This window comes from Oncorhynchus kisutch, linkage group LG21, assembly GCF_002021735.2.
Source record: "Oncorhynchus kisutch isolate 150728-3 linkage group LG21, Okis_V2, whole genome shotgun sequence".
Classification (NCBI taxonomy): domain Eukaryota; kingdom Metazoa; phylum Chordata; class Actinopteri; order Salmoniformes; family Salmonidae; genus Oncorhynchus; species Oncorhynchus kisutch.
In genome coordinates, this window is record NC_034194.2 from 9,320,024 (window position 1) to 9,346,694 (window position 26,671).

The window sequence follows — 26,671 nt, forward strand, 5'->3', positions numbered from 1 at the left end:
CTGGAAAGTACATCTTGTTTCAGGACATATGTACAGTATCCTTGTTTATTAAGAGAGTAAAGGATTGCATCACTGCAATTTCCTCTTTACAAGTGGCCTGTTTCTGTACATCAGACCACATGTGGTGCGCTCTGACCTGTAGTTTCACTTCAGGATTTATCTCCGATATATACTGTTCTATTTTGATCCTGCTCAACTATTGGTCGGTGTACAGTTATGAAACCTCCCCAACCCCTTTCACTGCGCTTCATATGTTGAGTTTGTACAAGGACGTGTGATTCTGACGCGCGCTATTCCTCAACCTCACAAATAGAAACGAAAGTCTGGTCATGCAAATATACACGTGCATTTAATATTTTGCTTTTGTTTGGTTATGACACCCTGGCTATTTTGTTATGCCCCGTTTATACTTGGAAGGGGCATTGCGCGGTGAAACATTGTAAACCATTGGGCTTGTTCAGCCCACGAAGTGAGGAATTTGTGTATGGAGGTAAATGATTGTCGAATTTGGTAACAAAACAATGAATTTCTCATTAGCTACGTGAGGTTTATTTGATCGAATAGAAGTTTGGTAATGGTTGGGTAGTTACAAATGCACTGATATAGGTGGGCACGTGTCATTTCAGAAACTTTGAAAAAACAACCATCTTGAGTTGTGCTGTTGTCAGGGAGAGGTCTCATGGATATTACCCGTATTTGCGTGGAGAATTCCCATTTAAAGGCTTCCATAATTTTAAAGTAGTCAACTAGTTAAGGATTCCTATGAGTTTGGAGAAATCAACCAATTAAGAAGAAAATGGACTAGTTGAAAATAGAGATTGCCTTAATGGCACTTGCCCATGCTGTCACAGACGCTATAATAGCACAGATACAAAGATTAATCGTCTATGGCCTGTTTTTCACTCGGGTATCTGCCCTGTCATTGGCTGGAACTGTCCCACCTGATCTTGCCGCCTCCTGCCTGCCTTCCATCATTCAGGGTATATATTTCCATTGTTGAGCGGTCACCCGAATATCTTGTCAATATAATAGACCATCTTTGGCTTGTTTTGTTGAATGAAGCAACCGACTGCAGACGAAAGTCGAGGAGTGAAGTCTGGGGAGGTGCGTCTGCTACAGTCGAAAGTCGGAGACTGATGTGAGTTTTCCAACATCAAGGCTCAGTGCAACATGGCCGTGTTGCCATTGTTTCTAAAAATGTTTATTTGTAATGTCGAAATAAACAGGTCTCCAACTACCATATCACACACAAACCATTTGTAAAAATGTGTTTGCATTGTACTACCAATTGGGGAGAGACTCATATCACATTCAATTTACATATCCACTGTATACATATGAATCGCAGCAAAGTTGCTTCCTGTTTCAGTCACATCGTTGGTCTCGTTTGCATGGGTCAAACAAATACACTAATGATTGGTTGAAAATGTGTGCCCCTCAGAATGCAGGCGATGGCTGAGGGGCAACTGCAAAAAATTGACGTCAACTACAGTTGAAACTAAATTACCTTTGATCACATGGATATTATGCAGTCGACATGTAGGCACATTTTGGCCAATTGTTATCCCCATAATGTAACGAACTTTGAAAGGTGGCGAACAACGATGGTCACAGAGTTGACAAAAGTATCCGCTCGAACACACCCATTCACTTTCAATGGAAGGAAAGCAAGATAAGCGGAGTGGGCGGAAACCATTGACAAGAAGGTTTTCACCAACAACTAATTTGGCAGGAGAATTTACATCCCCCATTCATTTTCAACAAGGGCACACTGAGAAATGTGCAGGGGATTGCGGGAACCCTGAAGCATTGATGCAAAGCATTTGTCAAGAGGAGGCCGCCTCTGGTCAAAACCCACTGTGAGCGATGCGAATAGGGGCGAGGAAACTGACTAGGGCAGGGGCTAAAGTTGGGAAAGCTGAACGTTATCTTCCTTACTATTGCGATGCTAGTGACCAATCGAAGCAAACCAATCATAGCTCACCATAGCTTCCAACCCCGACTGGATTGGCTAACAATGGCTGTTGACACTACCTAGCTCGCTTACACAATATATACAGCGCATTCAGACCCCTTAAATTTTCCACATCTTGTTATGTTACAGCCTTATTCTAAAATGGATTCAATAGTTTCCCCCCTTTATCAATGTACACACTACCCCATAATGGCAAAGCAAAAACGGGTTTTTAGACATTTTTGCACATTTATTAAAAATAAAAAACTATCACATCTAGTGATTATGTAAGTATTCAGACCCTTTACTATGAGACTCGGAATTGCGCTCAGGTGCATCTTGTTTCCATTGAACATATTTGAGATGTTTCTACAACTTGATTGGAGTCCACCTGTGGGAAATTCAATTGATTGGACATGATTTTGAAAGGCACACACCTGTCTATATAAGGTCCCACAGTTGACAGTGCATGTCAGAGCGGAAACGAAGCCATGAGGTCGAAGGAATTATCTGTAGAGCGCCGAGACAGGATTGTGTTGAGGCAGAGATCTGAGGAAGGGTACCAAAAAATTTCTGCATCATTGAAGGTCCCCAACAACACAGTGGCCTCCATCATTCTTAAATGGAAGAAGTTTGGAACCACCAAAACTCTTCCAAGAGCTGGCCACCCGGCCAAACTAAGCAATAGGGGGAGATGGGCCTTGGTCTGGGAGGTGATCAAAAACCTGATGGTCATTCTGACAGAGCTCCTCTTTGTAGATGGGAGAACCTTCCAGAAGGACAACCATCAGGCCTCTAATCATAGAGTGGCCAGACAGAAGCCAGTACTCAGTGGAGTTTGCCAAAATACTCCTAATAACGGACTCTCAGACCATGAGAAACAAGATTCTCTGGTCTGAAGAAACCAACATGGAACTCTTTGGCCTGAATGCCAAGCATCACATCTGAAGGATACCTGGCACCAGGTATCTTTTTTGGCGACAGAGACTGGGAGACTAGTCAGGATTCATGGAAAGATAAACGGAGCAAAGTACAGAGAGATCCTTGATGAAAACCTGCTCCAGAACGCTCAGGACCTCAGCCTGGTGTGATGGTTCACCTTCTAACAGGACAAAGACCCCAAGCACACAGCCAAGACAACACAGGATTGGCTTCAGGACAAGTCTCTGAATGTCCTTGAGTGGCCCAGCCAGAGCCCGGGCTTGAACCAAATCGAACATCTCTGGAGAGACCTGAAAATAGATATGTATCGAAGCTCCCCATCCAAGCTGCCAGAGCTTGAGAGGATCTGCAGAGAAGAATGGGAGAAACTCCCCAAATACAGGTGTGCCAAGCATGTAGTGTCATACCCAAGAACATTTGAGGCTGTAATCATGCCAAAAGTGCTTCATCAAAGTACTGAGTAAAGGGTCTGAATACTTACATAAATGTGATATTTCAGTTTTTTGTTATTACATTTGGAAAAATTTCGACAAACCAGTTTTTCCTTTGTTATTATGGGTTATTGTGTGTAGATTGACGAGGGGGAAAAAAAACATTTAATCAATTTTAGAAAAAGTCAACGTAATGTTTTTTAGAAAAAGTCAAGTGGTCTGAATACTTTCCGAATGCACTGTATCACTCTTTTCCCTATGCCTCTGTACTGGTACAGATCTACTACTCACACCACTCCTTTCAGGATGCCTCCACCTTGACACATCTTCCTCTCCTCGACAGGTGCCCTGTCTTTATGCACTTTTCTACAAGCTTGCATGACTTCAGTTCTTAGTACGTGTCATTGATGGGAGTTGCTGGAGTACGAATGACAAACAGGAACTCATGCAAGCAGGCGGTAATAGTAGGAGCGCTGAAGTGAGCGGTGCAGCCATATTTCCGTGCTTCGAGTTCAGCAGAGGAGTATCCGCGGCTGCAGCCTTGCCATATAACCATCTCATCTCAAATCACACCTGCTCTGGTAAGACATTCTACAAAGTATAGCGTTATCTATACATCGAATATTTATGTGAACGCGAGGCTGTTGAGCAGAATAGGGATGCTCACTACTTTGTTTCCGCACTTGTTGCAGCACTTTTGCTGCCTCTTCCCTATAAAGGGAAAAACATCTCCAACAGGTGTCTGGGATTATTGTAGTGGGGATGTGGCTTGGTAGAAGGCTAGTTGTTGAAGGTTATATAGATTGCATGTGTAAAAATGTTTCCTTGATGCAACGGCTACATTTTAGTCGTATTTTAAAAAATCCTGAATCCTAAATTATAGCCTATTCGAGTCAGGTCAAATAATTCACTTTTCGATAATATCATGACATTTTACAAAAAAAGTAAATGCCAAATTCACTGATTAGCCGAGTAAGCTAGCTGTTTTAGGTTAGCTGTAGATTTGGGTTTGGTCGGTGGACTCGACACGTTTTATTTGAACAGAACAAGCAGAAAAATCCCTACCATACGCGTGGAACATTATCTATTTTAAAACACGTCGTGTAGTCTAACCGAGACGGGTTTGTTACTTTTGAAATCGCTTAAACAGTTTAAGCTATTATTAAACACCCTAATATGTGTATCTTCTTCAGAAGTGAATCAAGCTCCTGGCTATCTTGTGATTCCAACTGATGAAGTTGTTACATTTGTAACAGACCCTAATCGTAACAAGTAGTTCTGTAAGTGTCTGTCCCTGGCGGATAGACGACTTTGTATCCGCGTTACACCCAGTAGTAGCCAAAATGAAATCTGTTGTACACGGTGCAGCATATAGGCTACATCGAACGTCCACCTCACCATTTTATCGAAGCAAAGTTCACACGTTGATACAGTTGTGGTGCTGAAGTAAGGATCACACCGCGATGCGGTATTGGTGCTCAAGTAAGATGTTTACCGAGAAGGGTGGATACTTTATTATGGTGTTTTTGTGATTTATGGAATAGGCTCGCTTAATCTAAACTTCCATATTTATGACTAATGACTATACGGCTGTACAAGGGCAGCGTCAACCAGTCTCTATTTCGCAGCAGCGTTTAAAGCAGGAAGGGTAGTCCCATTTGACTAAGTATCACCCGGGTGGCTAAAACTCGTTTTTCCTCTTTCGCTCACTCTGTCTGACAGGAAGGCACTGTGGAAACCATCCGAGGTATTTGGAAAACAAAGTGACAGCTCCGCGCACAGATCCAGGAGAAGGAAACAAGATGCCGAAAGCTGTAAGTATTGCTGTAGTTTTATTTATTTCAAAGCTTTTCATGTGTTTCTGAGTTGCCTGAAACTATGCTTGGTAACTATGAGACGTTGCCAGTCATGAGTCGAGATGGGAGTAACCCAGGCAAGCAAGAGACTTATTGCCACGATGTCTACACGTGATGAGAGGAGGTATTCATGGCAGTCTAGAGATAGGGGCTATTTGTGTTGTAAACATGTATAATGTTTCTATGATTTCATTTGTACTGTCACTTGTAGATGAAAATGAGAACTTTGTCCTCACTTACAGAAATACATTCTCCTGAATTGAGAATATTGAATATGAGAATAAGTGGCCTCTTGTAAGTGATCACACTTCTGAATATGTGGTTTCTCACATGAAGTTGAGTCATTTTTCACAACCTCTTTATTTGACCTAATGTAATATCTTAGCAGTGACCTACCTAGGTACACAACGGCCCAGCTTTTTGTTGAAAATTTGTCTTTGAAAGCAATTCCCACAAGTGTAGTAAATCAATGGACTTTCATTACTTTAGCTAGAGAGGAAGTAAAGGATCATCTGACCTAAATGGCCAGAGAAATAAAATGTTGATTTGATTTATATGGAATATCACACCAGCCTCTAAAATCATGTGCTGTGCTTCAACTGAGACATTTCTACTTAGCTTTTCCTGGGGTGCTAATAGCTGCAACGGTGTGTGATCTAGAGAGAAGTTGATAGTTGAACAGTACACTGTATTGTATTTACAGTTAGTCCCCTACTTGTCCAAGACACCCCCTAGTCGAAGACTCGAGGAGAAACAAAGAGTGTTGGTTTGTTTAGAAATTGCCCTAGGGTTAAGAGCGTCACACTAAACTGGGAAGTAGTGACATCATCAGTGTGGTGCTGGCTGCATGACACAGTTGCACTTTCTGTCACTCCTCTGTTAGGCACAAAACTTGAAAACCCTGCCTAATGGCAGATTGTTTTCTTTTCCATGATATCAATGAGGCATAATCATTGACTTACTGGCTCACTTCTCTCAACATGAATGACTGAAACTTAAGTTAGAGCAAGGAAATAAATATTACAATGGCAAGTTATTACTATGTTTTAAGTCTATTTTTAATGAACTTGGTCTTACATTTTGTTTTGACGTCAATTGTTTTGCAACTCAAATTAATCCTCAAAATGCTGAGTTGTTTAATTCATAGCATTGGTTGGTCAACATAGGTGTTTATGTTTTGGCTGTGGCTGCTACACACTGACTGGAAGGCCTTTCTAGAAAACTGACAGTTTCACTGACGTGATCTTATTGAGATTCTCTATTGTGCTTTGTGACGCAAAATCCTTTTTACTGTGAAAGGTACGTGTTAAACATTTCTCTATTATATAGAGCTAGTAGAGTAGGCTTGAGTTAATTTGGTTAAGAAGAGAAAGAAATCTGACAAAAGAAAGTTGAGCAGCTGAGATTGAGATCCTGGTTTGGTCTCACTTCTCCCTCTGGCTCGAGTTACACTTGTTAGAATAACACATTATCACCAAGTGTGGGACAGTGTTCACTCCTTGGCTTACCCTAAATCCTCTTTCTGTGCAGTCGCGGCCCCTTGAACATCCATGTGACAGTCAGACAACACAGCCACACGAGCCGTGGCCTTAACCAACACATACTGTATGGGTGTTCCCTCCTTCTGTCCGAAACCCATTGCTAACAATTTGTTCTCTTCAATAATTGATAATTCAATGATATAATGATGCCTGCTGTTACACCCTCTGGGCATGTCACTCTGAATAGTCGTCATGTTAGCACTTACCACATCATTATATATTTAGACATTATATAGTATTTAGTTCCTAATAGAAGTTAATACACTGGTTAGTCAACAAGTTGGCCAAGCTGAGATACTGGGCCCGGGTCTGCAAAACGAATCCACATATTAGAGGTTTCAGTCCTAAATACCTTAATGAAAGGGGCGCAGTAGGGGTGTATACTACCCCCTCGCCAGTCTCCATGGGACCTAGTGCAGGGAGGTAGTGCACTGCACTGCATGTCAGCAGGTTGCACCCAGCACATTGGTTGTTTATGGCTATATGGCTCCCATGACAACCCCACATTGCAACAGTCTCCTGTAAAGCCATGTAAACCATGCACGTGGTTACATATTGAATGGTTCACAGCACAGGGGAATGCAGGTGATCACCACCATTCGGGACCAACTCATTAACCAGTGAAGGGTGTTATATACTAGACAGTGGGGAAGTGAGCCACTGTAGTTACTTTATGGAGTATTTGCTCCTGTAGGGTTACGCAGATGCAAACTGGTACTTGTTCGTTTGTTATAGGCAGGCAGGCATAGTTAAAAAGTTGGATAGCTCTTTGCATACAATATTAGATGATTAATATATTTTGGTCCTTTTCGAGTCAGTTGGGAAGTTTGCTGTCATCAGTCTACTTCTATTGTGGTTTCAGAATAAGAATTTAAATGTGGGTCTTTGTCCAGTTTATTTTTAGCATTAATGTCATGTTTTCTGGTAACGTTCTGAGTAGAGGTCGACCGATTATGAGTTTTCAATGCCGATACCAATTATTGGAGGACGAAAAAAAGCCAATACCGATTTAATTGGTCAATTTATTTTATTTATGATAATGACAATTACAACAATACTGAATGAACACTTATTTTAACTTAATACATAAATAAAATCAATTTAGTCTCAAATAAAGAATGAAACATGTTCAATTTGGTTTAAATAATGCAAAAACAGTGTTGGAGAAGAAAGTAAAAGTGAAATATGTGCCATGTAAAAAAGATAACGTTTAAGTTCCTTGCCTAGAACATATGAAAGCTGGAGTCTTCAATATTCCCAGTTAAGAAGTATTAGGTTGTAGTTATTATGGGAATTATAGGACTATTTCTCTCTATACCATTTGTATTTCATGTACCTTTGACTATTGGATGTTGTTATAGGCACTAAAGTATTGCCAGCCTAATCTCTGGAGTTGATAGGCTTGAAGTCATGAACAGTGGTGTGCTTAAAGCATTGCGAAGAGCTGCTGGCAAACGCAGGAAAGTGCTGTATGAATGAATGCTTACGAGCCTGCTGCTGCCTACCACTGCTCAGTGGTTTGCTTTGCTCTATCAAATCACTTTTAATTATAAACGCATAGAAATACCAGCTTTTGGTCATTAATATGGTCAAATCTGGAAACGATCATTTTGAAAACAAAATGTTTATTATTTCAGTGAAATACGGAACCTTTCTGTATTTTATCAAACGTCCATAAGTCTAAATATTGCTCTTATTGCACAACCTTCAATGTTATGTCATAATTATGTAAAATTCTGGCAAATTAATTACGGTCTTTGTTTGGAAGAAATGGTCTTTACACAGTTCGCAACAAGCCAGGCGGCCCAAGCAGCTATATATCCTGACTCTGCTTGCACTGAACGCAAGAGAAGTGACACAATTTCCCTACTTAATATTGCCTGCTAACATGAATTTCTTTTAACTAAATACACAAGTGTATTTTTTTTAAGAAAGACATTTATGTTTATGGTTAGGTACATTGGTGCAACGACAGTGCTTTCACGAAATTCGCTTTTGTTAAATCATCACCCATTTGGCAAAGTAGGCTGTGATTTGATGATAAATTAACAGGCAACGCATTGATTATATGCAACGCAGGACAAGCTAGTTAAACTAGTAATATCATCAACCATGTGTAGTTAACTAGTGATTATGTTAAGATTCATTGTTTTCTATAAGATAAGTTGCTAGCTAGCATTACACTTATCTTGGCTCCTTGCTGCACTCGCGTAACAGGAGGTCAGCCTGCCACGCAGTCTCCTCGTGGATTGCATTGTTATCGGCCATAATCGGTGTCCAAAAATGCTGATTTACCGATTGTTATGAAAATTTGAAATTGGCCCTAATTAATCGGTCAACCTCTAGTTCTGACTGAATGCCTTCACTGACTTGCATGAGATGTCAGTTTCAGTTTGCCTGTGTGTGCATGCATACGTACGTGTGTGCAGTGGTTCCATTCTCTGTTGGTCTGGGCATGTTATCTTAAGGTTTCCATGGCCGAGCAGCCGCACACAAGCTTAAGATCACCATGCACAATGCCAAACGTCAGCTGGAGTGGTGTAAAGCTCACCGCCATTGGACTCTGGAAACGTGTTTTCTGGAGTGATGAATCACACTTCATCAAATGTTATTGGTCACATACACATGTTTAGCAGACGTTATTGCGGGTGTAGTGAAATGCTTGTGTTTCTAGCTCCAACAGTGCAGTAATAACTAACAATTTCACAACAGTTCACACAAATCTAAAGGAATGGAATTAAGAATATAAATATTTGGACGAGCAATGTCGGAGCGGCATAGACTAAAATACAGTAAAGACATATGAGATGGTCACTTTAATAATGTTTATATTACTCATCTGGCAGTCCGACCGACATATCGGAGTTTGGCGGATGCCCAGAGAACGCTACCTGCCCCATTGTATAGTGCCAACTGTAGAGTTTGGTGGAGGAGGAATAATGGTCTGGGGCTGTTTTTCATGGTTTGGGCCCCCGGTTCCAGTGAAGGGAAATCTTAACACTACAGCAGACATTCTAGACTATTCTGTGCTTCCAACTTTGTGGCAACAGTTTGGGGAAGGCCCTTTCCTGTCTCAGCATGACAATGCCCCTGTGCACAAAGCGAGATCCATACGAAATGGTTTGTCGAGATTGGTGTGGAAGAACTTGACTGGCCAGCAAACAGCTTTGGGATGAATTGGAACACCGACTGCGAGCCAGGCCTAGTCACCCAACATCAGTGCCCGACCTCACTGATGCTCTTGTGGCTGAATGGAGGCCAGGCTATTTGATGCAGCACTCCATCACTCTCCTTCTTGGTCAAATAGCCCTTACACAGCCTGGTTGTGTGTTGTCATTGTCCTGTTGAAAAACAAACGAGTCCCACAAAGTGCCAACCAGATTGGATGGCGTATCACTGCTGAATGCGGTGGTAGCCATGTTGGTTATGTGTGCCTTGAATTCTAAATATATCATAGTATATCACATCACCTCCTCCATGCTTCACGGTGGGAACCACACATGCAGAGATCATCCGTTCACCTACTCTGTGTATCACAAAGACACGGCGGTTGGAACCAAAAATCTAAAATTTGGACTCATCAGACCAAAGGACAGATTTATACCACTAATTTCCATTGCTTGTGTTTCTTTGCCTAAGGAAGTCTCTTCTTATTGGTGTCCTTTTTAGTAGTGGTTTCTTTGCAGCAATTCGACCACGAAGGCCTGAATCACGCAGTCTCCTCTGAACAGTTGATGTTGAGATGTGTCTGTTAATTGAACTCTGTGAAGCATTTATTTGGGCTGCAATTTATTAGTGGTAACTCTAATGAACTTATCCTCTGCAACAGAGGTAACTCTGGGTCTTCCTTTCCTGTGGTGGTCCTCATAAGAGCCAGTTTCATCATAGCGCTTGATGGTTTTTGCGACTACATTTGAAGAAACTTTCAAAGCTCGAAAGGAAAGAAATTCCACAAATGTACTTTTAACAAGGCACACCTGTTAACTCTTGGAACTACCCATCCCGGATCCGGGAGAATTGTCATCAACTGACACCAATTAGCATAATGCAACGGACAAAAAAATCTTACTATAAAATATTCATATTCATGAAATCACAAGTGAAATATATTGAAACACAGCCTTTTGTTAATCACCCTGTCATCTCAGAATTTGAAATTATGCTTTACAGCCAAAGCAAGACAAGCATTTGTGTAAGTTTATCGATAGCCTAGCATAGCATTATGCCTAGCTAGTAGCAGGCAACTTGGTCACGAAAAGCAATCAAATTAAATCGTTTACCTTTGAGCTTTGGAGGTTTTCACTCACGAGACTCCCAGTTAGATAGTAAATGTTTCTTTTTTCCATAAAGATTATTTTTGTAGCCGAAATAGATCCGTTTGTTCTTCACGTTTGGCTGAGAAATCGACCGGAAATTGCGGTCACGACAACGCCGGAAAATATTCCAAATTTAGATCCATAATATCGACAGAAACATGGCAAACGTTGTTTATAATCAATCCTCAAGGTGTTTTTCAAATATCTATTCGATAATATATCAACCGGGATAGTTGGATTCTTAGTAGGAGCGACAAACAATGGCTATTACGTCTATATATTGTCTATTACGCACAAATCACTATGAGAGCCAGCAGCCGACCACTGACGCTATGTTGTCGTTCACGCTCATTTTTCCAAATTAAAAGCCTGAAACTATGTCTTGTGACACTAGACACATTAAGGAAGCCATAGAAAAAGGAATCTCGTTGATATCCCATTCACTGCTCAATAGGGACGGGACTCACAGACAAGAGAATGCCAAGAGTGTGCAAAGCTGTCATGGCAAAGGATGACTACTTTGAAGAATCTCAAATATGAAATATATTTTGATCTAACACTTTTTTTTGGTTACTACATGATTCCATGTGTTGTTTTGATGTCTTCATTATTATTTTACAATGTAGAAAAGAGTAAAAATAAAGAGACCCTCGATTGAGTAGGTGTGTCCAAACTTGACTGGTACTCTGTGTGTGTGTGTGTGTGTGTGTGGTGTGTGTGTGTGTTATATTTATTTACATTTTAGTCATTTAGCAGATGCTCTTATCCAGAGCGACTTAGTTGTGAGTGCATACATTGTCATACTGATTTTTTTGTACTGGTCCCCCGTGGGAATCTTAATACAGAACCCTGGCGCTGCAATTGCCATGTTCTACCAACTGAGCTAAACGGTACTGGATTCCAGTCCATTTCCCCAACTTAGCTCATCCGGTGTCAGTTGAACTTTGTCGTCACATGGAATATTACTTTCTGGCTCCTTTACACAGCGGACCTGGAGTCAATTCGACTCTGCAGTCTGGAAGCTGGGGCGCCATTAAAATTCATAGTGGTGCAGGAGAGGGACCACTGGGGAGACCAAGCTGAAAAGGGATCTTTGTTTTGCTGTGTAAATAGTTTTTTTCTCTTTTCCCTTGCTATTTTGGATGCTGTTTCCTATAGAAGCTCCTCCCCTCCAGGTTTGGTGGTGATAATGAGTCCTGGGTTGTGTTCAATATAGAAAAAATAGCATTTTGAAATGAGTATGTACTTGCTAAATTTGTCTAATAACATGTTCATTTTCTGTTGTCACATATTTTGCTAGTTTGCCCTACTGAACAACCCTTGAACCTCTACCACTCCTATTGTTTGGACTCCTACACGCAGACTAGCCCAGTCACAACTGCAAAATGGGACTGCCCACAACAATCAATATGTAGATTAGGCTTTTCCGATGCAAAAATAAGAATCAAACTTTCATGCGCTTTTCTCTTGTTGTCAATTCACTTTGAATTGATCTTTCTATGGAGTAATTAATTTGGCCATATCTACTGCCATAGTCAAGTCAGATATTATGTATAGGCTCAGTATGTAGCCGGAGACAGCTAGACATCATGGCAGTGAGTAAACAGTCCAGTCAGTCAGAGCCCAGGCCCCAGCCCAGAAGACATCCCGTTAGACCGTTTCCAGTGGGCGTCATTGAGTTTGCTCACTTCAATTTCACCAGACCAGTTGCTTGAGGAGGAAATGGTAGACTGCAGGCCTTGAGGCGAGTAGAGTACTACCTCTACCCTTGGCCTGCAGCCATCCTCCCTTGCCTCTGCCGAACCCTCCAGTACCACCTGGAGCAGATCAACAGAAAGAGACCAGACCATCACCACCAGAACCAGAGGAGTGGAGGAAGGACTAAAGACACCAACCTACACCTGGAGTGAGCATCCCACAGAGGGGTACCTCCATTGAACTCTGTCACGGGGTACCAGGTGTGTCTGCTTGCTTTGAGGTTGTCCATCCTCCCCCTGCAGGACTGGAGCAGACCAGTGACCAGACAACCCCCAAGACCCAAACACTCAATCTGAACAGTTTTATTTCCATCTCTTCATTCAAAGACTCAATCATGGATACTCTTACTGACAGTTGTGGCTGCTTCAAGTGATATAGTTGTCTCTTCCTCCTTGCCCTTTGTGCTGTTGTCTGTGCCCAATAATGTTTGTACAATGTTTTGTGCTGCTACCGTGTTATGCTGCTGTCATGTTGTTGCTACCATGCTGTGTTGCTGCCATGCTACTTACTGTATGTTATCTTAGGTCCCTCTTTATTTAGTGTTGTGGTGTCTTTTGTTGTGGTGTTTTGTTATATATTTTTATTCTTAATTCCAGCCCCCCCGTAGGAGGCCCTTTTGTTAGGTCGTCATAGTAAATAAGAATTTGTTCTAAAACTGACTCGCCGAGTTAAATAAATAAAAAGAGCCTCAATGGCATTCACAATGGCCAGGAGATGACAGAAAACACCAAAGTCTCTGTTGGCAGCAGTCTCCCTCATACCGGAGTCCACACACATCTTTATAGGGTTGTCAGTGCACACCAATAGCCTGGGTAAATACTGTAGGCCTCATTTTCTCAACTGAAACATTAGCCCTAGAAGCGAAAGGTGTAGGGCTAGGGTTTGTTAGTGAGCTTACAATGCTGATATTGTAATGAATATTATATATTGTAGCAGGAATTTGATCATGTGATGAGAACTAACCTACATGGAATTAAGTCTTTGAAAGACTACAATCTTGACGTCATGCCTGATTCATGGAAATCAGAGGGTGCCCTCGTTGCGACATACTATATTTCAAAAACCATTTACCTCAGTGGACCTCCTTAAGCAGGCAGTCATGCCAGGTTTTTTTCTGGGTCAAAAATGGGTGTAGGTGGTGGGTGTGACGGGGGTGTGGCAATGGGCTCGGTCAGCGCAGCTGTATTTAACTTTTTTTTATTTTTATCCTGCAATTCTACACATTTCTCCATGAAGCTGAGATTCATTTTTAGCAGTTTTAAAGCTAGTTTCCTGCAATTCTACACTTCTCCATGAAGCTGAGATGCAGTTTTAAAGCTAGTTTCCTGCAATTCTACACATTCTGCCATGGAGCCGAGGAAAAATGTTGCAGCAACTTTCCTGCGATTTTAATTTTATTTTACATTATGCATTTTGCCATGACTAATGTTTTTTTTGCTTTAAACATATAACAAAAGCGATATTGCTAAATTCATTGTTTTACAGACAGAAATAGCTCATGAAACATGTTACCAACACTTTACATGTTGCGTTTTCTATTTTTGTTCAGTGTCCTATATTTTATGACTTAGGAGCCTATGACTTAGGAGTCTATAAGCATTCCTGCATGCTCACATGTTTGTGCGGCATACAGTAGGTCAGTCTTATCAATTATTAACCAAAGAACGGAATGGCATACCTTTTCTCTCAAAACTGAAGTAAATGGATGGCCATTGTCAATACAGGCTAAACTCCTGATTAGCTGGTCTGTGTCGAGGGGTTATGACACTATTGCCTCTCCACCTATCGCTATCTCCATTAGGGGTTCCCTTCTAAAATCAACACTGTTCCTTTTACTGTAACTAACTACAGCTGCTATGGCACCCCTCAGAGCCTTTCCTCTGTAGGTTTCTTTCAATGTTCCTGCCTTCTAGGGAATGTTTCCTAGCCACTGTGCTGTTACTCTTTGGGGCTTTAGACTGGGTATCTGTGTAATGAACTTTGACAACTGCTGATGTAAAAAAAGGCTTTATAAAATACATTTGATTGAATCTGACTATAGGCCTACATGTGCAGTAGGGGTTTTCACAACCATACACCAGTTTACCACACTAGCTAATGTGTGAAATCTGAAACGAGCCCAGGATTAAGTATTTAAAGTGAAACGTGATTTTCACACTCAGTTCCCTCTAATCAGTCGTTCTGTCTATTACAAGACCTTTTTGTTTATTTATTTTTATTTGATTTAACTAGGCAAATAAACACATGGTCTGTTTTAGTCTGTACATATCATCCCCTTTGAAGTACAGTACATTTATTTTTTGTACATTACTCTACAGTTGCTCATTCATTGTTACTTCCTAAAGCGTTTGAACACCTACAGTTGAAGTCGGAAGTTTACATACACTTATGTTGGAGTCATTAAAACTTGTTTTTCAACCACTCCACAAATGTCTTGTTAACAAACTATAGATTTCTGTACAAACAATAGTGGCAAGTATAAACACCATGGGATCACGCAGCCGTCATACCGCTCAGGAAGGAGACTCGTTCTGTCTCCTAGAAATGATTGTACTTTGGTGCGAAAAGTGCAAATCAATCCCAGAAGAACAGCAAAGGACCTTGTGAAGATGCTGGAGGAAACGGGCACAACCGTATCTATATCCACAGTAAAACGAGTCCTATAACGACATAACCTGAAAGGCAACTCAGCACTGCTCCAAACTGCCGTAAAAAAAAGCCAGACTACGGTTTGCAACTGCACATGTGGACAAAGATCGTACTTTTTGGAGAAATGTCCTCTGGTCTGATGAAACAAAAATAGAACTGTTTGGCCATAATGACCATCTTTATGTTTGGAGGAAAAAGGGGGAGGCTTGCAAGCTGAAGAACACCATCCTAACTGTGAAGCACGGGGTGGCAGCATCATGTTGTGGGAGTGCTTTGCTGCAGGAGGGACTGGTGCACTTCACAAAATGGATGGCATCATGAAGAGGGAAAATTGTGGATATATTGAAGCAACACAGAACATTTGTGGGTAGAACTGAAAAAGCGAGCAAGTGAGCATGTGCGAGCAAGGAGGCCTACAAACCTGACTCAGTTACACCAGCTCTGTCAGGATGAATGGGTCAAAATTCACCCAACTTATTGTGGGAAGCTTGTTGAAGGCTACCCAAAACATTTGACCCAAGTTAAACAATTTAAAGGCAATGTTACTAAATACTGAGGGTATGTAAACTTCTGACCCACTGGGAATGTGATGATAGAAATAAAAGCTGAAATAAATAATTCTCTCTATTCTGACATTTCACATTCTTAAAATAACTGTGATCCTAACTGACCTAAAACAGGGAATTTTGACTAGGATGAAATGTATTTGGCTAAGGTGTGTGTAAACTTCCGACTTCCACTGTATCTCTCTTTTACTAAATAGTAAATAAGAATGTTTTTGTGTTACTAATGTCTTTCTGTCATGTCTCTGTCTCCTCAGGTCAATGTTCGCGTCACCACCATGGACGCTGAGCTGGAGTTTGCCGTTCAGCCCAGCACTACTGGCAAACAGCTCTTTGACCAGGTCAGGGTTAACAGTACACTAATGACTGTCATATTAACACAGTGCTTCTACACCTGCATTGCTTGCTGTTTGGGCTTTTAGGCTGGGTTTCTGTACAGCACTTTGAGATATCAGCTGATGTACGAAGGGCTATATAAATAAATTTGATTTGATTTGAGATATAGGATCTTAATTTGAGTCAGTTTGCTACAACAGGAAAATAACCTTGTAGAAATGTGAATTATAATGTGAATTATAATGAATCATCATTAATCGATCATTTTCTTTCATAAGGAAAATCAAGTCTGAAATGTGAAATGACATATTACATATATTTAAATATCCTGCATTGCAGGAAAGTTCTCCTGCAACAGGGAAATCAAATTAAGATCCTACATCTTGTAGCCACACGTTTAGTATTGTTATCAGTAGTAACCAAACCTGTACCAACACCACAAGTATGTATAGCAGGTTTTTGCTTTGCAATAATTCTCCATTACTGTAATAAGACAATCCATTTAGTGAGGCTTTCTAGGTGTGTGTGTGTGTGTGTGTGTGTGTGTGTTGGTCCTGCTCCAGTGACCCACCCTGAACCCTACTCCCCCACCTCTGTCTTCATACCTCCAGGCATGTCCTGTCCCCACACACACTCATTAATGTTCTCAAGGAAGGTTTCAAGAGATTTTAACTGGAACTGTTCTTATCAGACCTTCCCTTCTCTCCTGGAACCATGACGACCATGACCAGGAATGGTGCTGTGCTAAGAGCCAAGAGTTTACGGAAACTGATTAACGATAGTGTGAGAAAACGGAGTATGATGAAAGTCTTTACTTTGATCAGATTACAATATACAGTGGGGCAAAAAAGTATTTAGTCAGCCACCAATTGTGCAAGTTCTCCCACTTAATAAGATGAGAGAGGCCTGTAATTTTCATCATAGGTACACTTCAACTATGACAGACAACATGAGAAGAAAAAAAATCCAGAAAATCACATTGTAGGATTTTAAAAATGAATTTATTAGCAAATTGTGGTGGAAAATAAGTATTTGGTCACCTACAAACAAGCAAGATTTCTGGCTCTCACAGACCTGTAACTTTTTCTTTAAGAGGCTCCTCTGTCCTCCACTCGTTACCTGTATTATTGGCACCTGTTTGAACTTGTTATCAGTATAAAAGACACCTGTCCACAACCTCAAACAGTCACACTCCAAACTCTACTATGGCCAAGACCAGAGAGCTGTCAAAGGACACCAGAAACAAAATTGTAGACCTGCACCAGGCTGGGAAGACTGAATCTGCAATAGGTAAGCAGCTTGGTTTAAAGAAATCAACTGTGGGAGCAATTATTAGGAAATGGAAGACATACAAGACCCCTCATAATCTCCCTCGATCTGGGGCTCCATGCAAGATCTCACCCCGTGGGGTCAAAATGATCACAAGAACGGTGAGCAAAAATCCCAGAACCACACTAGTGAATGACCTGCAGAGAGCTGGGACCAAAGTAATAAAGCCTACCATCAGTAACACACTACGCCGCCAGGGACTCAAATCCTGCAGTGCCAGACGTGTCCCCCTGCTTAAGCCAGTACATGTCCAGGCCCGTCTGAAGTTTGCTAGAGAGCATTCGGATGTTCCAGAAGAAGATTGGGAGAATGTCATATGGTCAGATGAAACCAAAATATAACTTTTTGGTAAAAACTCAACTCGTTGGGTTTGGAGGACAAAGAATGCTGAGTTGCATCCAAAGAACACCATACCTACTGTGAAGCATGGGGGTGGAAACGTCATGCTTTGGGGCTGTTTTTCTGCAAAGGGACCAGGGCGACTGATCCGTGTAAAGGAAAGAATGAATGGGGCCGTGTATCGTGAGATTTTGAGTGAAAACCTCCTTCCATCAGCAAGGGCATTGAAGATGAAACGTGGCTGGGTCTTTCAGCATGACAATGATCCCAAACACACCACCTGGGCAACGAAGGAGTGGCTTCGTAAGAAGCATTTCAAGGTCCTGGAGTGGCCTAGCCAGTCTCCAGATTTCAACCCCATAGAACATCTTTGGAGGGAGTTGAAAGTCCATGTTGCCCAGCAACAGCCCCAAAACATCACTGATCTAGATTAGATCTGCATGGAGGAATTGGCCAAAATACCAGCAACAGTGTGTGAAAACCTTGTGAAGACTTACAGAAAACGTTTGACCTCTGTCATTGCCAACAAAGGGTATATAACAAAGTATTGAGATCAACTTTTGTTATTGACCAAGTACTTATTTTCCACCATAATTTGCAAATAAATCCATTAAAAATCCTACAATGTGATTTTCTGCATTTTTTTTCTTCTCATTTTGTCTGTCATATGATGAAAATTACAGGCCTCTCATCTTATTAAGTGGGAGAACTTGCACAATTGGTGGCTGACTAAATACTTTTTTGCCCCATTGTATCTGACACTATAATTGACAATATTTCTGAAAGTGAATCTTCCCAACCACTGTTCTTCCCACGGAACCCATAAATGTATGGCATCTGTTTGAGTCAGTTCCTGACATCAAAGTCAGTTGATGTTGTACAGCATGTTTTCTGCATAACTTTTTTGAGTACAGCGTGTTTGTACGGCAAGTTCAGAGGGACAATAGGATAATGATGTATTATCAGATTACTGACTACTGTGCCTTTAGAAAGTATTCATATCCCTTGACTTATTCCACGTGTGACTCACCACCTGGATTTGGTCTTATGTAGCAAAATTTGAAATAGTTTTTGTTACATCAGCTAGAAAGTAGAGACTCAGAGCTACAAAATGGTATATCATATACAGCATTTTTTTAGGAACAATGGGAAAGTAATTCTGCTTTGAAAGTTGATACACTTGTAACCTCACTTTTGAGAAAAGGGCCTTTGAATGTTTTGGTACTTACTGGAGAGCCCTTCTTTGTCGACAGCCATTCAGCATTGTTCACATCCTCTTAAGCCAGCCCCACACATTTCTTTAAGGATTCACATGTGAGGTCGTTTGCTTGTGTAGTTAAGACTAAAAGTGGTAAGTACCTGAAATGTTTCCTCATTGTAGGCTAAAGTGTCCAGATGTAAAGAACTTAATAGAAATGACTGAAGTAAAAGTAACTCACCCATTAAAATACTACTTGAGTAAAAGTATACAAATATTTGGTTTTAAAAATACTTATATATCAAAAGTAAATGGAATTGCTAAAATGTACCTCTTAGAGCCACCCATCCCGGATCCGGTATATTTGTCATCAGCAACGCTGAATAGCATAGTCAAATAGCACAGTCAAATAATATTACTAGAAAATATTCATGAAATCACATGTGAACTATAGCGAAACACAGCTTTGCCTTTTGTTACTCAAATCAAATGAAATGTATTTATATAGCCCTTCGTACATCAGCTGATATCTCAAAGTGCTGTACAGAAACCCAGCCTAAAACTCCAAACAGCAAGCAATGTAGGTGTAGAAGCACGGTGGCTAGGAAAAACTCCCTAGAAAGGCCAAAACTTAGGAAGAAACCTAGAGAGGAACCAGGCTATGTGGGGTGGCCAGTCCTCTTCTGGCTGTGCCGGGTGGAGATTATAACAGAACATGGCCAAGATGTTCAAATGTTCATAAATGACCAGCATGGTCAAATAATAATAAGGCAGAACAGTTGGAACTGGAGCAGCAGCACGGCCAGGTGGACTGGGGACAACCCTGTCGTCTCAGATTGTGAAATTAGCAATACAAGCAATACAAGCAATACAAGCGTTTTAAGTTTATCGATAGCAAAACAATAAGTACACCTAGCATCAGGTAACTTGGTCACAAAAATCAGAAAAGCAATCAAATTAATCGTTTACCTTTGATCATCTTCGGATGTTTTCACTCAAGAGACTCGCAGTTAGACAGCAAATGTTCCATAAATATGTTTTTTATATCCAAAAACATCCGTTAGTTTGGTGCGTTATGCCCAGGAATCCACCGGAAAGAGCGGTCACGACAACGCAGACAAAAATTCCAAATTATATCCATAATGTACACAAACATGTCAAACGTTTTTTTAAATAATCAATCCTCAAGGTGTTTTTCAAATATCTATTCGATAATATATCAACCGGGACAGTTGGCTTTTCACATGTGATAACAATGGGAGTAACAATTGCTGCCTTTTCTCTTTTGCGCACATATCACTCTGAGAGCCCCCACCTGTCCACTTACGCAATGTGGTCATTCACGCTCATTCTTCAAAATAAAAGCCTGAAACTGTCTAAAGGCTGTTGACACCTTAGGGAAGCCATAGAAAAAGGAATCTGGTTGATATCCCTTTCAATGGTCAATAGGGATGCAGAGAAACACAGGGTTTTCAAAATAAGAGTCACTTCCTGATTGGATTTTTCTCATAGAGAAATATTTTTACAGTTTTGGAGACTTTAGTGTTTTCTATCCTAAGCTGTCAATTATATGCATATTCTAGCATCTGGTCCTTTGGGAATGTTATTTTTCCAAACATAAAAATAATTGTATTTTATTTATTTATGGATAGCAAGGGGCACACTCCAACACTCAGACATAATTTACAAACAAAGCATTTGTATTTAGTGAGTCTGTGTGGTATGTCACAGCAAGATTGAATCCACCGAGCCGAGTCAGTGTATATGCAACAGTTTGCCAGGATTTTACGTAATTATGACATAACATTGAATGTTGTGCAATGTAACAGGAATATTTAGACTAATAGATGCCACCCGTTAGATAAAATACAGAACGGTTCCGTTTTTCACTGAAAGAATAAACGTCTTGTTTTTGAGATGATAGTTTCCGGATTCGACCATATTAATGACCTAAGGCTCGTATTTCTGTCTGTTTATGTTATAACTAAGTCTATGATTTGATAGAGCAGTCTGACTGAGCAGTGGTAGGCAGCAGCAGGCTCGTAAGCATTAATTCAAACAGCACTTTAGTGCGTTTTGCCAGCAGCTCTTCGTTGTGTGTCAAGCATTGCGCTGTTTATGACTTCAAGCCTATCAATTCCCGAGATTAGGCTCGTGCAACCGACGTGAAATGGCTAGCTAGTTAGCGGGGTGCGCGCTAATAGCGTTTCAAACGTCACTCGCTCTGAGACTTGGAGTGGTTGTTCGTGTTTCCCCACATGGTGCATGTAGTTGATGACTGCGCTGCTGCCTTTGCTGGATGATATGACTTCATCAATCAAGCAGTTGACTTGTTGTGCTATTCCTTCACAGCAGACACCAAACAAGCCACACTTGCGAGGAGTTAAAAAGTAGATGGGAACTGGCTGCATAGGGTTAGAAGGATAGTGCACTTGCAAACAACAAAGTAACATTATGATAAATTACAACAAATTTTCTCACCCCTGTCAATCTGTCTTTACACCGCTCAGTGAAATGTGTTTGTTGCCTCCCATCCATCCATATGTATATCTCTTTCTCTCTCTCGGTCAAATGTTTTAGAACACCTACGTGTTCAAAGGTTTTTCTTTTGACTATTTTCTACATTGTAGAATAATATTGAAGACATCAAAACTATGAAATAAAGCATATGGAATTATGTAGTAACAAAGTGTTAAACAAATCAAAATATATTTGAGATTCTTCAAATAGTCACCCTTTCCTTGATGACAGCTTGGTATTCTCTCAACCAGCTTCATTAGGTAGTCATCTGTAATGCATTTCAATATCAATTAACAGGTGTGCCTTAATGTGTGGAATGTCTTTCCTTAATGCGTTTGAGCAAGTCAGTTGTGTTGTGACAAGGGTGGGATGGCGTATCGCTACAGAATGCTGTGGTAGCCGTGCTGGTTAAGTATACACCCTTGGGGGTGTATACAGAAGATAGCCAGCCCTATTTGATAAAATACCAAGTCCATATTATGGCAAGAACAGTTCATATAAGCAAAAAGAAATTACAGGCCATCATTACTTTAAGACACGAAGGTCAGTCAATCTGGAACAGTCGCAAAACCATCAAGTGCTATGATGGAACAGGCTTTCATGAGGACTGCCACAGGAATGAAAGACCCAGAGTTACCTCTGCAGATGATACGTTCAGAAATTGCAGCCAAGTAAATGCTTCAGAGTTCAAGTAACAGACACATCTCAACATCAATTGTTCAGAGGAGACTGTGAATCAGGCCTTCATGGTCGAATTGCTGCTAAGAAACCACTACTAAGAAGAGACTTGCTTGGGCCAAGAAAGACGAGCAATGGAAATTAGTCATTTGGTCTGAAGTCAAAATTGGAGATTTTTGGTTCCAACCGACGTCTTTGAGATACGGTGTGGGTAAACGGATGATCTCTGCATGTGTATTTCCCACCGTAAAGCATGGAGGAGGTGTTATGACGTAGGGGCTCTTTGCTGGTGACACTTTCTGTGATTTATTTAGAATTGAAGGCACACTTAACCAGCATGTCTACCACAGCATTCTGTAGCGATACGCCATCCCATCTGTTTTGGGCATAGTGTGACTATCAATTTGTTTTTCAACGACCCAACACATCCTTAGGCTGTGTAAGGGCTATTTTACCACGAAGGAGAGTTATGGAGTGCTGCATCAGATGACCTGGCCTCCACAATCCCCCGATCTCAACCAAATTCTGATGGTTTGGGATGAGATGGAAGTGCTCAGCATATGTGGGAACTCCTTCAAGACTGTTGGAAAAGCATTCCAGGTGAAGCTGGTTGAGTGAATGCCAAGCGTGTGCGAAGCTGTCAAGGCAAAGGGTGGCTATTTGAAAAATCTCAAATATAATCTACATTGATTTAACACTTTCTTTTTGATTACTACATGATCCCGTATGTGTTATTTCATAGTTTTGATGTCTTCACTATTTTATTTGTTGAGTGTATATGTCCTTAATCAGTATAAAGGAGGAAATGTTGCTTATGTGTTGAGCAAAATCAAAACTGTAATCTATCCTGATGTCTTTGCTTGCTGGTTGTGGGGGCCCCCAGAGACAACTACAGGTCTTGACAGGTGGTCTTGCAGTCAGCAACCATCTTCTGGTAGACAGATCGCTCACTCTGAACAAGCAGGAGATGCTGCTCTTGCTTCTTCAGCTTGGCTGACCTAACAGCTTCTGGCAGATTGGCAGATCTGAAGAGCTCATAGCACTTGTCTGTCCTCGGCTTGAGTTCTGGGGCAGCAATTTTCTCCACCTGAAGGAAGACAGCCCGACTACACATACCTCTGGAAAATACAGAAAAAATGTGAGATCAATAAAAGTAGTGCCAATCATGTTGGTGGTCAATTAAATGGTCAAATGTATTTATGCTTTACATACCAAGTGTTGTCATCGATTCCTTGTAGAGACGCCACACTGCTGCTTTTGTCACACGGGATTGTCACACAGCTTTCCACCAAAAGTGTTTGTCCTAGTTGGCGTCCTGGTAATACTATTGCATTATCCTCTGTGTAGTTGAAGTTCACCACTAGCTGCAAGTCCTCATGCTTCAGGTGTAACCTGTGCTTGCTTGGGCCAGCTCTCTTTCAGATGGGAGTCATTAGACCATTCTCCTTATATGACTGGTAGAGGAGAGTCAGGTGTGTTCTACTGATGCTGAAAGACAAATTCCAGATACAAACGTTACACACACTTCATATATTAAGTTAATGTTAGCTAGCATTCCAGCCATCTAACCTCCGCTAACGTTATCTAGCTAACATCAAGCTTTAACTTGGTCTTTTGTTTAGACATGTAACGTTAGCTAGCTAAAAAATGATCTGAAATCCCAATCCATAGAGTAACATTAGCAAGCCAGCCATCGAACTGGGTAGCTAACAGCAAGCTTTCAGCAATACAAACCGATTGTCATAGCTAGCTAAAGTTAAGCAAAATGGGTTCAATTTTAGATTCTTATCCGTATACATGGATGAAAGCTTCAGACTGCAACCCCTTTTATTAAATAAGACATCCTGTGTCTTTTCCCTTTAGTTTGAACAGCTTGTTTGGCCCGTTGTGTCAAGTCACCCTGTGCAATGCCATAAGAATCATCAGATCTTTCTCCCTCTGTCACCTAGGCCATGGGGGTTTCCCTCAGTCAACTTCTTCCGTGACAACAACACTGTTGATTGTCACCTTTTTCTTCTCCATCACTGTCATCAGAAGACTCCAATGTCTTCTTCAATGAAAATGTTTTTACCTGAATCAGGGATTTCCTCATCGTCTGATTCATTTTCGGAGTCCGAGAGAGTCAGCGTGAGATCGTCCTCCAGAAAATAGTCCATTACAACTTTTTCCCACTGACCTTTGTCGATAGCGCCTGATAAATTCAGGGCAGCAATGTTATTGAGAGCAGTAGCCACACATTTGCTGTTCTCCATAGCTGGTTATATCTTTAAGAAAAACTGCAGTAGAACGGATTATCTTCGCATTACGAGCAGCACATTTTATAGACACAAGGTGCTTACACCTCAGACCAATCCAAACTCATCTCTCGGAATGTTCAGCCCACTCATTATCTCAGCCAATCATGGTTGCTGTCTTTTTCTGTGGCTAAACCAACTAGGCTCATAATTTTAAATCTTTTATTCGTATTGACAGATGGCACACAAGTTTGATATTAAGGCACATGAAAGTTCACATGTTCGAGAAGGCATTTCTGCCAAAGAATGCATTTTGATAAACTTTTAACGTTGAAACGGCTCTCCTGTGAAGTCGTTTGCGTCGTGCCCAGTTTCCTGAATCGGGTCACATTTTGTTGTTACAGCCTGAATTCAAAATGGATTCAATAAAATAGCCCATAATAATAACAGTGAAAACAACATGTTTTTAGAAAGTTTAGCAAATGTATTGAAAATGAAATGCAGAAATATCTCATTTACATAAGTATTCTCATCCTTTAGTCAATACTTTGTAGATGCACCTTTGGCAATTATTACAGCTGTGAGTCTTTCTGGATAAGTCTAAGAGCGTTCCACACTTGGATTGTGAAACATTTGCCCATTTTATCATTTTCAAAATTCTTTAAGCTCTGTCAAGTTGGTTGTTGATCATTGCTAGGCAAACATTTTCAGGTTTTGCCATATTTCAAGTAGATTTATGTTGGCTGCTCAGGAACAATAATTTTCTTCTTGGTAAGCAACTCCAGTGTAGATTTGGCTTTGTGTTTTAGGTTATTGTTCTGCTGAAAGGTGAAATCAGGTTTTCCTGTAAAATTTGCCTTATACTTGGTTCTGCTTTTTATCCTGAAAAACTCCCCAGTCCTTAATGATTACAAGCATACCCACCACTGTGCTTGAAAATATGGAGAGTGGTACTCAATGTGCAGTATTGGATTTGCCCCAAACATAACTTTTTTTGTCCTGAATACAAAGTGTTAATTGCTTTGCCACATTTTTTTGCCGTATTACTTTAGTTCCATGCAAACAGGATGCATGTTTTGGAATATTTGCAATCTGTTCAAGTTTCCCTTTTCACTCTGCCAATTAGGTTAGTATTGAGGAGTAACTACTATGTTGTTGATCCATCCTCAGTTTTCTCCTATTACAGCCATTCAACTCTGACTATTTTAAAGTCACCATTGGTCTTATGGTGAAATACTGGAGCGGTTTCCATCCTCTCCGGCAACTGAGTTAGGAAGGAAGCCTGTATCTTTGTGGTGACTGGGTATATTGATACTCCATCCAAAGTGTAATTAATAACTTCACCATGCTCAAAGGGATATTCAATGTATTTTTTTAAAATGTTTTACCCATCTAACAATAAGTGCCCTTCTTTGGGAGGCACTGGAAAACCACCCTGTGGTTGAATCTGTGTTTGAAATTCACTGTTTGACTGAGGGGACCTTACAGATAATTGTGTATATGTGGGGTACAGAGATGATGTAGTCATTAAAGTCATGTTAAACATGAAACACTATGTCACTGAGTGAGTCCATATAACGTATTATGTGACTTGTTAAGCACATTTTTACTCCTGAAATTATTTAGGCATGCCATAACAAAGGGGTTAAGTAATTGATTCAAGACATTTTAAATTCTTAATTGTACAAATTTTGAAAAACATGATTGCGCTTTAACATTATGAGGGGTAGTGTGTGTGTGTGTGTGTGTGTGTGTGTGTAGGCCAGTGATGACAAATCAAGGGGTGTGAAGACTTTCAGAAGGCACAAGATCTTGTAGTATGTTGCTGGAACCTCTTATTGGTCCATCAGTGTACTATACTGTATGTTCTTATCTAATGGTTGAGTCCCATGTTGTCATATTCTGTAGCTACAGTGTGGACTGGATTCTAAAGGCACCATGGGATGTAGCAAGCCTCTAGTCCACCACGCAATGGGGAGAGGAAAGGCATTGTCTTGGCTTGCCATAGCCACTTCCTGAATAACTTG

General features: G+C 40.8%; 1 protein-coding gene across 4 annotated transcripts in view; it reads left to right on the forward strand.

Annotated features, from left to right (window-relative positions):
* Positions 1 to 239: 239 nt before the first annotated feature.
* The window catches only part of LOC109866731 (ezrin), a 54,543-nt gene continuing 28,111 nt past the window's right edge, over positions 240 to 26,671 (forward strand). Inside the window, exons 1-4 of one of the 4 annotated variants that reach the window (XM_031800238.1) lie at positions 240 to 490; positions 3,671 to 3,908; positions 5,050 to 5,141; positions 16,268 to 16,351. In XM_031800238.1, the coding sequence (XP_031656098.1) occupies positions 3,773 to 3,908; positions 5,050 to 5,141; positions 16,268 to 16,351 (312 nt within the window). In that variant the 5' untranslated portion in view covers positions 240 to 490; positions 3,671 to 3,772. Of the gene's footprint in view, positions 1,139 to 3,670; positions 3,909 to 4,701; positions 4,810 to 5,049; positions 5,142 to 16,267; positions 16,352 to 26,671 lie in introns of those variants that run through there. The other 3 variants (XM_031800237.1, XM_020455552.2, XM_020455551.2) reach the window with 3 other exon arrangements.